This window comes from Alosa pseudoharengus, unplaced genomic scaffold (genome assembly GCF_046254945.1).
Source record: "Alosa pseudoharengus isolate Yale_2024_CS ecotype anadromous, Long Island Sound unplaced genomic scaffold, YU_APseudo_1.1 YU_APseudo_1.1_scf_18, whole genome shotgun sequence".
Taxonomy (NCBI): domain Eukaryota; kingdom Metazoa; phylum Chordata; class Actinopteri; order Clupeiformes; family Clupeidae; genus Alosa; species Alosa pseudoharengus.
Genome location: NW_027468650.1, coordinates 32,928,187 through 32,939,506, shown reverse-complemented (window position 1 = coordinate 32,939,506; position 11,320 = coordinate 32,928,187). Strand labels below are relative to the sequence as shown.

At 39.6% G+C, this 11,320-nt stretch overlaps 1 protein-coding gene across 2 annotated transcripts; it reads right to left on the bottom strand.

Moving 5' to 3' along the window:
• Positions 1-410: 410 nt before the first annotated feature.
• Positions 411-10,823, bottom strand: LOC143131373 (cholesterol 24-hydroxylase-like). Of its 2 annotated transcripts, none has more exons than XM_076290974.1 (15): positions 10,557-10,822; positions 10,010-10,087; positions 9,385-9,469; positions 9,227-9,300; positions 8,127-8,213; positions 3,974-4,112; positions 3,568-3,681; positions 3,321-3,477; positions 2,577-2,639; positions 2,424-2,496; positions 2,234-2,318; positions 1,482-1,592; positions 1,259-1,347; positions 1,070-1,136; positions 411-895 (listed from the first exon to the last, which is right to left on the bottom strand). In XM_076290974.1, the coding sequence occupies exons 1-15, from the start codon at positions 10,703-10,705 to the stop codon at positions 749-751; spliced, it is 1,518 nt and encodes a 505-aa protein (XP_076147089.1). In that variant the 5' UTR covers positions 10,706-10,822; the 3' UTR covers positions 411-748. The 2 variants fall into 2 exon arrangements, 1 of the variants encoding a protein (XP_076147089.1); XR_012988097.1 differs by having other exon boundaries at positions 831-895; positions 1,259-1,324; positions 10,557-10,823.
• Positions 10,824-11,320: the final 497 nt, after the last annotated feature.

Here is an 11,320-nt window from a genome sequence, read left to right as displayed (position 1 = left end):
CATTGCCAGGCCTGTTTAGTAAAGCAGAGACGGTTGATAAAGATAAGGATCTTTGAGTAAAGGTTCTATAAAAGTATAGCAATCTGATCTACTCCCAGCGCTGTGAATGGTTCTCCTCCAACAACCTCCGCCTCTCCCTGCCCTGATAAAGCCTTTCCTTGGACAATTCCAGGCTTGTTTAGAACTCTTTTTGGATCATCATCCCAACCACTCCCAGGTCTGTTTTTGAAAAGTCCTCGTAGGACAATCCCATCCTTTCCCGGCTTTCTAAAACATTCTTCTAGTACAACCCCATCCACCTCAAGGCCTCTACATTCCCAGTGCATTAAGGATACACCGTTTTGTATTCATTATCTTCATGTCCACAGAACAAAATACATTATCTTCAACCAAAACAAAAACACGGAAAACATGGTAATGTGTTTTATACAGATAGCATATAAATGGCCACACAGTAGTTCATTATTTTTTCCATTAAGTATACATAGCAACATTATCAACATTATTGATGGGATTCAAACCTGCACTTTGCAATCAAGTGCCATTTAGTAAGTGTGACTAAAATAAAAACTGAGCATTAAAGGCTACTGTTTTATTTGATTATATGGTTAATGAATGACTAGAATTAAAATGTCATATAGTTGATATCATATAAATATCATATAGTTGTAAAATATCATATTGTGTTTTCATAGCAGTAATATAGCCTGTTAAAGTAGGCCTATGAAGAGGGCTCTGACTCTGAGTGTTAGGCATTGTCCCGCTGTTTGACCATGCATTTGACACCATTCTGTGGCCTCAGAGTGCCCAAGTCCTTAATCTCAAAGGACTGTCCTGGCACCAGGCTGAAGTCGAACCTCTGCACCAGTTTAGCCAGTGCAACCTTTGCCTCCAGCTGTAAACAAACACGTAATTTATGACTCTTTCAAAAGCCCTTAGATAGTGAGTCAGAAATTATGATCTCATTATGTAATGTTTGACAGGGGTTAGGCTAATGCTACTGGTGACCTTTAAATTAAATTACAAACGGCAGTGTCTTTGTGTGTTTGTATGGGTGTGTGGTTTTCACCTGGGAAAAGTTTTGCCCAATGCAAGACCGTGGGCCCAAGGAGAAGGGGTAGTAGCAAAAATAGGGCCTTGGTGGGTAAAACATAAAAAGTAAAATTTTCAAGCTTGGCTTCACATTTTGCACATATAAACATGTGCAATATCATTGTTGTAAACAAATTAATCAACATAATGTAAATTGTTGTCTTACTTAGGAGCACTCAAATTAAATCTCTCTGGATCAAACGTCAGTGGATCTTTGAAGAATCTTTCCATCCTTGAACACACGTATGAAAGTAACTAAATAATTGAAAATTAAATTGAAAATTAAAATGTCAAAATCAGTTTAAAATGGTCCATGCAATATGCAATTGAAAGATCAATTTTGTCTTCCAACCATACTCAACTGCTTGTTGAGCATGCATAATACTTACCAAAACCACACATCCTCCTGGGATCTTCATTCCATTGATGACAGTGTCATGTGGCACATAGCGACTTGTACCTGGAGCGGTAGGGTATAACCGCAGAGTCTCTTTCAGCACCTACAGACAGAGACAACATTCAGAGACATCAAGTAGATAATGAGCGGGGGTTCTCCTCAAGGTTCCTTCCTGTTAAAGGGTTGTGTTTTCATTGCCACCTTCCCCTAAGTGTTCCGTCTTGTGAGTTCAGTCTCTGGACTCTGTAAAGTTCATTGAGACCATTTAAATTATTATTTGCATGCTATAAATAAGCAAACTGAATTCTTTAACAGAGCTAGTGAGCGGAGCAGATTAAATTTTGTTGGAGCGCGTTTTAATTTAGAGGCCGGACCAGCCGCTCTGTTCCGCTCAAATTTCGCTACAATACCGCTCACACCATGAGTCTGAGGCATGCCCAAACAAACCCAGAATTCACGTCCTCCTAATAAAACCAATCTTGTGCGTTGTTGCACTATCGGTGTTGCACTATCTTTTAAAATAAATGTTCTATGAGTGAAATATATTGCCGTCGAGCGTGGAGCGATTTCACTGGAGCGGGAGGATTTTTAAGTGGAGCGAATTTAAGCGGAGCGACCTGACGCGACCTGATGCGAATTTGAGCGAAGGAGTGGCCGAGTGAACAACCACCTGAGCGAGGAGGGGGATATTCGCACCGCTCAGCTCCGCTCACTAGCTCTGTTCTTTAACACAGTGTAAACGACCTGAGTTAGGTAGGTGAGGTTTCCCAAGTCCTCATAGCTGATCTCCTGTTTCATCCCAATAACTTCATCCACCTCCTCCTTTAGCCTGGGATTTAATTAACATTCATTTAATTAACATTCATTTGTCTTCATTTGTCAATGCAACATTTAAAAACTTTGTAGGTACATCAGCACATGCAACACTTTATACCTGTTTAGTATCTCTGGATGTCTTCCAAGTTCCATGATAGCAAATGAAAGCTGATTAGCGGTTGTTTCTTGACCTGGATATGTGGTCAGCTGGTTAATGAATAACAGCATAAATAATTACATTGACCAAGCCAATTAATTTTCAATGTCATACCTGCTATGAAAAATGTGACAAAGTTGTCCAGAATTATTTCTTCATCATCATGATTGTTTTCCTCTGTGAAGATAAAATAACTTAAAGATAAGTTTTGTTAAGATCCTCAATAGTTAAAGGTGATATGATTTTTAGATTTTTGCATCCCTGTTAAGTATATATACCATATATATATATATATCTTCTCTTCATCCTTTCTCTACTCCGATGACCGAGAAAAAAACAAACCAAACAGTCTTTAAGAAGACTATACCCTCCTACATCCTACTGTAACCCTTCCACTACTCATTTTTCCTAGCATATATATTATGTGAGGGATAACGGCCACCGAGGTGTCCTGTTATATGGAATTAAAGGAGGCAAAGAACTCCCTAACGCGCAGCCGCCCACGTCCATTAATTCCATATAACAGGACACCTCGAAGACCGTTATCCCGCTTATCACCCGGTTTCCACTATAGGCACGCAAAGGAAACAAGCGGTTCCATTTAAAAAGAAGCGGACTTGTTCTCTTCTGTTCTGCAAACTTTATTTGGCCCTATAACGGCGATAGCATGGACATTTTTTTTTTACCAGATCTACTTAGGTGTCCTGTTATTCAGAATTAATAGCCACCCCACCAGCCAATCAGAAAAAAGTATTTCTTCTCTCTGGGTGATAAATACTTTTACTGTATGTATTGAAATATATGGTATGCTGCTGTCTGTCTGAGGGTCTGTCTTTATGTACAGTTGAAGCAACATACCTGCACTTTTAAGGATCTGTGCAAGAATGTCCTTGGGCACATTCTCCCCATTCTGAATAGCTCTTTTTCTCTCATTGATCCAGGTCGCTCCAGTATCTCGGAGAAGCAGCATGGCTTCCTTTATCTCCTGCACAACCTTTTTGTTCTCAGACTTTGACTGGAAAAGGGGAACAAAACAACAATGAGTCTTAACCAGGACTTTTCAACTCATTTCACTTCCTCTGTCCGTGCAACTGGGTCACCTCACCTCAAATTGTTGGTCTCGGACATGATGGACAAAGCCCTTGAGACAGAGTTCAATGGCACGTGGGAATGGAGAGTCACTTTCATTGAATAAATCTAAATCTACTCCAAAGGCCACCTGGATGCAAACACAACCATTACCATCCATACAATATTAACACATTACAACAAAACATTAGGTTACACACACTTCAAACATAAGTGTCTACATGTAAGATAAAGCCATCATTGTCATCATTGTCTTAAGGTATTTTGTGTAATACATTTTGAATTATAATATACCGGTACAGATTCCAACTCCCCGGATTCTTGAAACAGTATAGATCTGTACAGATACAACTGTAATAAAGAGCCAATTGATAGAACAGTTCGTCACTATATCTTTTCTATAGAACTTGTGCAGCAGTGACCTTTGTAATCACGTCCAGGGTGAAAGTGTTCATTAGCTTGTCCATTTGAACAGGAGTCTGTCTCTCAGAGTACTCCTCCAGTTTTTCCATGAGGCGCTCTGCTCTCTCATTGAAGGTACCCATCAGACCCCGCAAGTATCTGATTGAAAATCAGAAAAGCAGAGGCCAGAGAAAGCACTGTCATTCTGTAGATCAACTAGTACAAACAGTGAAAAACGGTGCAGGGTCGGCCTAGAGGCTGTTGCAAAGCTCTATCTCAAAATCTTCTAGAGGTACATAAGTATAGGGGAAAATAGGAAAAGAGAGTTTGTCACATTTATTAAACCATAAAACATTAAATGAAAGAAATTCATGTTTTTCTTTCAAAGAAACTGTTATTACGTTGAACTGGCATATTTTGCCACAGCAATGAATTCATCCAACAGAATCATGTCAGATCAATGTGAAGCACCTAAGTACTGAACCTGTAAGGTCAACACATGGGATGCCTTGCTGTCACCATTTCATTGTGTTCCCATGAGCCTTTGCAAGAACACTGAGATAATCATGCAGCTAAAAGTGTTACAAAAGTTTTCACATGAGTTTCTTTAGTTTTTTAGTTATGGGTTTTGCTTAGAGACCAGTAGAATTTGGAGCCGAGTTGTATCTAGCCGTCTGTGTGGAACATTGGTAAACCTCAAGGGCTCTATCACATTGTACACGGTATGTGCTGCGCTCGCCGCTAGGTTGCTCTTGGTTGAGGTAACGTCCCAAAGATTTTTGTCGTGCTTGCCGCCGGGCTCAGCGCAAAATACCAATGACAGCGCGCCGCGGTCAAAGTTCAGCATGATTGAACTTTGACCGCTGCACGCGCAAGAGTGGCAAAATGCCGCTTGCGCTGACGGCAGACCAGTTCTTGTGCACGCAAGCCATTGACAATAATGCATTTCATAACGCATACTGCCTGTAATGTGATAGGCTTTTCACTCCCCGACGCCTCTGGCATGCAAGCTAGTAGTCTGGTCTTTTAACTCAACTGTCAGCATGCTCGCCTCCTGATCTGAGGTGCTGCTGTTCGCGGGTTTGAGTCCGGGCGTGTCCGGGCGCTGAATCGCACAGGTTCAATACAACGCAGGCAGAGGTGGAAAGTAACTAAATACATTTACTCATTTTACTGTATTGAGTAGTTTTTTTGTGTATTTTGTATTTTTTAAGTAGTTTTTCAAATTAGTACTTTTATTTTTACTTGATTACGTTTTGAGTGAAGTATTGTACTTCGCTACATCACAAATCCCATGCGTTAGTTAAGACTAACGACAACCGAAAGGAAGGGGGGAAATTGCGCCAGGAACCACTAGAATGATCAGCATGTATCAAGCTGGCACCAAGTCTTTCTGAAAGAGATGGCGATGGAAATGTATCACGAGATAGGCTACCTCAGATTACCTGTGTAACCGAGGAAAGTGTATTTTCCGCTCTTTCAATGGGTTGCCTCAGTTCTATTGCGGAGATATTCAAGCAGTTTAAAGGAATTATCCGGAGTAAAATGCACTTTAGATTGATTTACGGATGATTGGGGGTACATACGTTGAGTTGACATCAAAATCATGTCATTCGGATGTGTTTTGAGAAAGTTCGATTGTACCGTTTTCAGTCAAAACTCGTAGCCTGGAAGTGAGCAGGGCATATCAATTTCGCCGCTACAAAACGCTATTTTTATACCTCTTCTACAGTTCCAAACAACATAACACTTACGTGGTAGTGAGTAGAGGGTCCCTAAAGCCAAACCGAAGTATCCCGAGGTCTTTATGTGGTCGGATAGAGAGTCCAGAATGAATTTCATCAAGCCAGTACCTTTCCGGAAATGTTTGCTGCCATCTTCAGGGGAAAGTCCGTAGGAGTCGATTGCTGAGTGTGTTGTAACACGCTCTGGAAATTCACAATTCCGTCGCCGTTTTAAAAAAAAAAAAAACATAGTCCAGTATTTCTTTCGAAATTGAAATGAAGTTGTATGGACTGGACTATGTTTTTTTTTTTTTTTTTAAACGGCGACGAAATTGTGAATTTCCAGAGCGTGGGATTTCGTGTTTTAACGTGTGTGCTCACCTTTCTTTGGAAAGAAGTTTATTAGCATCTGTTTCCCCTCATTTTCATCTCTCTTTTTCTCGTTTTTGCCTTTGTTTTTTGGTAATCCGACTTGGTTTACTTGGAGAAAGACATTGTACCAGCAGCACAACAATTAGCTCTCCACTACTAGCGATGCTCAACTACGTAAACAAAATGAGATACCTTATCAATCGTTGTGCAGGCGGACCAAACCATTTTACGCTTTAGCAAGGGAGAGTGAGAGTGACCTTTGACCTTGTCAAATTAGGTAGTGGGCCGGATTTGTTGAAATGAAACCTCGTTGGGGCAGCCGTGGCCCACTGGTTAGCACTCTGGACTTGTAACCGGAGGGTTGCCGGTTCGAGCCCCGACCAGTGGGCCGCAGCTGAAGTGCCCTTGAGCAAGGCACCCTCACTGCTCCCCGAGCGCCGCCGTTGTAGCAGGCAGCTCACTGCGCCGGGATTAGTGTGTGCTTCACCTCGCTGTGTGTTTACTGTGTGCTGTTTGTGTTTCACGAATTCACTGATTGGGTTAAATGCAGAGACCAAATTTCCCTCACGGGATCAAAAAAGTACTTACAATATTGTCATGGTCATTATAATTTTTCTGCTGTCATATACCGCTCTTTCTCTCTTGAAATGCCCTACTTCCATGTTAGTTTTTCTGCTAATTCCTTGCTGAGGATGGTTTGTAGTGCTAGGTTTAATCAATTTGTCATATCATAGAAATATTGCTTATAACACATTGTTGAAGACAACTGGATGTAAATTTCTTTTTTTTTTCTAATTTTCCCTTCCTACCAAAAACATCTGGGGTATGAAACCTGCTGGCGGGCCTGATGTTTGACACCCCTGCCTTATACAGTCTTCACTATTTTTTTGTATACAAAATTTAGTCAGTCAAACTTTACATTTCGTCTGACATTCATTTTGACATTTAATTTGGAAATTAAAATAAGATATACTTCAGACTTTTCAAGGGCCTTCTCTTCCATTGAGGCCCTGTAATCAGTCCCAGTTTTCCCACAGTCTGAGGCCCTTGGATCTGCTGAACTCCTTTACAAATAGAGTTTCTCTCTGAAACTCAACATGGGCCTGCCTGCCTCAGATGCCTGTGAGCAGCTTTTCAGTTGTGCTGGATTACTGTTCACTGCAAAGTGAGCAAGGATGAGCACAACTAATTTTGAAAATCAACTGCTCAAACTTAAAGGAGAACTCCGGCGATTTTTCACATACTGTAGATCTCCGTTTCAGCAGCTAGGTAGCCAGGCAGCTGCAGCGCTACACTCTGGGTGGCATGAACATGGGGGCTCACGAACATGCCCCCAGAATGTAGCGCGGTAGCTGCTGGCTGCAGCCACTAGAGCTGGGTAAAACCGATTTTTTTTTTTCGCCCCCCCCCCCCCAAAAAAGTAACTAAGTAACTTTTACTTAAAGTACATTTTAAATTAACTACTTTTTACTTTTACTTGAGTACATTTTCAGATGGGTAATTTAACTTGTACTTGAGTAATATTTCATCAAAGTATTGGTACTTTTACTTGAGTACAATATTTTAGTACTTATTCCACCTCTGAACGCAGGTTACATTAGTGCCGTGACCCAGATCGGGAGTGAGGTTTAAGGGCCTTATCACATTACACGCGGCATGCGCTATGAAACCCATTATTTTCATGCGTGCGCAAGAACTGGTCTGGCGCTGCGCTAGGCAAAGCAATCATGTTGAACTTTGACCGCGGCCCGCTGTAAGTCATTGGTATTTTGCGCTGAGCCCGGCGGCAAGCACAACAAAAATCTTTGGGACATTACCTCAACCAAAGCCAACCATCGCAGCGCATACAGTGTACAATGTGATCCCCTCTTTAGGCCTACTCAATCGGAATGACTATTGGAACACAATAAGGATGTGTTTCATTCAAAACTATATTGTTTCATGTTATTGTAATGTAATATGGTTTGATAAATTGGACAGCCCTAACTTTGCATTTTTTACAGTGTACAGGGTACAGTGATTTTTTAAAAATAAAATCTTATGTACATTAATAAAAGGGAAATAGTGTATTACTCACAAACTGCTGAAAGCAGGATCCATAATTCTCCGCTGTTTGTACCACTGATTGTGATCCAAAGTACTCAGTAGACCATTTCCAAGAAATCTGACAAATATCAGGTAAGATTGTCTTTAAGAGAGGACTCCAGAGGCTGAGAGTCTATAAGTGGTTTAAGTACATCATACATTTATTTCTTTGTTTCCATTCTATTCAAGGTAAAGGAGATGACGAGAACTGAATGTAGTTTTTGCCTAGAAGGTGACTCATAAACTCATAGCATGCGTTTAAACAGTACAACAGGTGAACACAGACGTGAATCAAGTCATGTGTGGAGTTTGGGATGCCTTTTCTGCCAAGTCACAGTTCTAAATTGTGACTCCAAACTCCAGCTTGGGAATGTTAAGTAGGCCTATCATTCATGACCATGATTAAGATATGATCCAAGTCTATTTCAAGACAGATTAGAAAAATGTAAAAAGAGTTCACATTCTGCATAAAAATAAGAAACTGTAAAGGTCTATTCACATCAAAGATTCGCGATGAGATGAGCTGCAACATTCTATAAACCAGCAACTTGCTGCAACATTCTAAAACCTTGCAACTGCGACTAGACATGGTGAATGTTTCGCGACGGCTTGCAACGACGCGCAACATCTAATTCACACCGCTGCGACTCCTTTCTGCAACGGTTTTGTCTTGTTGCAAATCTTTGGTGTGAATTGGGCCTTAAACTCTACTATACTTTAGTTAACAATTTAATTTCCCCCTTATTCAAGGAATCCCTGAATTAACACCTTAAAATAAAATTAAGATATACTTAAAGTGTCCTAAATTACCCCTTACACACAACAAATAAAGGGAACCTCTGATATGACACCTTAAATGTAGATTAAGGGGTCGCACCTTAAATTGGCATTTTAAGCTAAACTTAAGAGACTGTTTTACAAATTAAGGACCACTTAATATAAATTAGTAATTAAAAGTGGTTTTGGTGTTTTCTGGGGTAATTTAAGGTAAATTTGAATACATCACGTTTCATAGTGAATGGAGCTTCTGATAATGTGAGTGAGAGGCTTTTCACAGGGAAAATAAATCTGTATATTAACACAAGATATTACCTGACACCAAACATGCTAGAAAGACGCTTGCACGTGTATGGATCTTTACTATACTTTGGTGACATCAAGAACTCCTGTAAGAGCAAGTAGACAATTTAAGGTCTGGTTACAGGAGACAAGAGAGCCATTATTAAGGGAATTTAGGGGGGTTTATTTACCTTGGTTGCCTCAGGGCAGGTCACAATGAGACAAACAGCATGGTAAAAGTTGAGTCTGCAGATAGGCCCACTTGCTTCAGCAGCCCTTGAAACACATTAAAACAATGAACAAAACTACGACAGAACAAAATACACTTAATTCTATAATTCTGGGTACATTTCAATTGTAGAAAGAAACAAAAAAAAATGTAATGAGTTTTTAAATCATTACACTTTTTTATAGTCATAGAATACACTTCAAAGTTAACATGACCTATTTGCTGAACTTAACCTGTAAGATTTCAAGTAGGCCTATTAATTTTAAAAATTAATTTCAAGCATTTATTTGAAAATCTGTCAACTCTGTTAGAGACAAACTCGGTAAATATTATATATATATAGCCTATATATATATATATATGTGTGTGTGTGTGTGTGTAGGCTGTATATATATATACATATATATGATTAAATTGTTTACTGTTAAATTTAACTATTGTATTTGTAGGCCTATGTTCCTTTGGACAAAAAAGCGTCTATAACCATAATAACCATAACCATAGCATAATTCAAGTAGGCCTACTTGTCGCAGTGATTAGTTGTACAGATCGTAAAATCCGTAGAATAATGTTCGTAGTAAACTTACCATTTCAGAAATGTGTCATTAACATTACGGCCAGACCTTGTGTCTTCCAAAAAAGGTGAAAAATGTCCAGACAGGAAGCTGCGGATAAGCCAGCAACAAAATAATTGAGACCGATTAGAATAAGGTAGGCCTATAGCATAGGCTACGGTAGGCTAAGGTAATTTATATTTAGCGCATTTTTGTAGGCTATAGCCTACAAAAACCAAAGCGCTCCACACATAAGACATTGAAACATAAGGAGTTCACTTTGTCAAAAGCAAAGCAATAAACTCTATGAATAAGCCACAAAGGCTTTCCCCATGAACTAACATGATTATGTTTACCTAGACACTTTTATCCAAAGCGACTTATGACAATATAAAGTTAAAGAAAGTCGAATAATATTAGTATAGGCCTAATAGACAAATAATAGGCTAATAACAATCATAATATGTCTTAACGATAAACATTCAGGCTACAAAGATGACTCTAAAATAATGATAATTCAGTTATACAAGCGAGCCTAAATAACAGTTTTTGAACGTTTCCTTCTTAAAATTGTGCCTACTGATTTCTTGGTGGTCCTGGGATATGATCAAACTTTCGATGCACATATTTTATGTAAAGAAAGTATCCAAAAAACAATATGAACGCCACCGCGACTCCGGTAAACACCAGATATCCAGCCCACACTGTAATCGTATGAATCAGTGCCATTTTTTTGACGGACTTCTAAGGAGCTTATATTCGGTATGGATATTTGTATGGGTCATAGGTCTACTGGAGAACTTCCCATCTGACGTGATAGGCTACTAATGAGATATGTGACAACCATAGATGACAACCGGTGACAACTCCGCTTTCATTACTTCCTCCTTTTACGTTGGCCTAGCTACGTAAAGGAGGAAGTGGTGTGAAACCTAGCGTTCATGGAGAGGGAGTTAAGTAAAAGAAATGGGAGTGTAATGCAGTTTTTCACGTCCAAAATATTGCATTTCCTGAACTGTAAACAATTCCTCCAAAACTGCTGTTTTGACACTTGAAATAGTGAAGTTATTTTTGTAAGGGATGTCAAAAGAAACATGTGAGAAAACATATTAACCAGGGGTTCCCAAACTTTTCCACGACAAGGCCCCCCAAATACCACTTGGTTCTGTTCAAGAACCCCCTTGACGTGTTATTAAACCCATCGACAATACTACTTCAAATGTAAAAATACACTAAGCTAATAATTATTTTAGCCACAAGCACTTTGTGATGGAGCATACAGTGTGTAAAAATTGCATTTGGGACTTTCTGCTATATGAGAGCTATTACTCTACTATTATTCTC

Coding starts and splice junctions, on each gene's coding strand:
- LOC143131373 (XM_076290974.1), bottom strand. CDS start 10,705: ATGGCACTGATTCATACGATTACAGTGTGGGCTGGATATCTGGTGTTT. Junction 10,088..10,556: donor CCAGGACCACCAAGAAATCA/GTAGGCACAATT, acceptor GCTTATCCGCAG/CTTCCTGTCTGGACATTTTT. Junction 2,319..2,423: donor CATCCAGAGATACTAAACAG/GTATAAAGTGTT, acceptor ATTAAATCCCAG/GCTAAAGGAGGAGGTGGATG.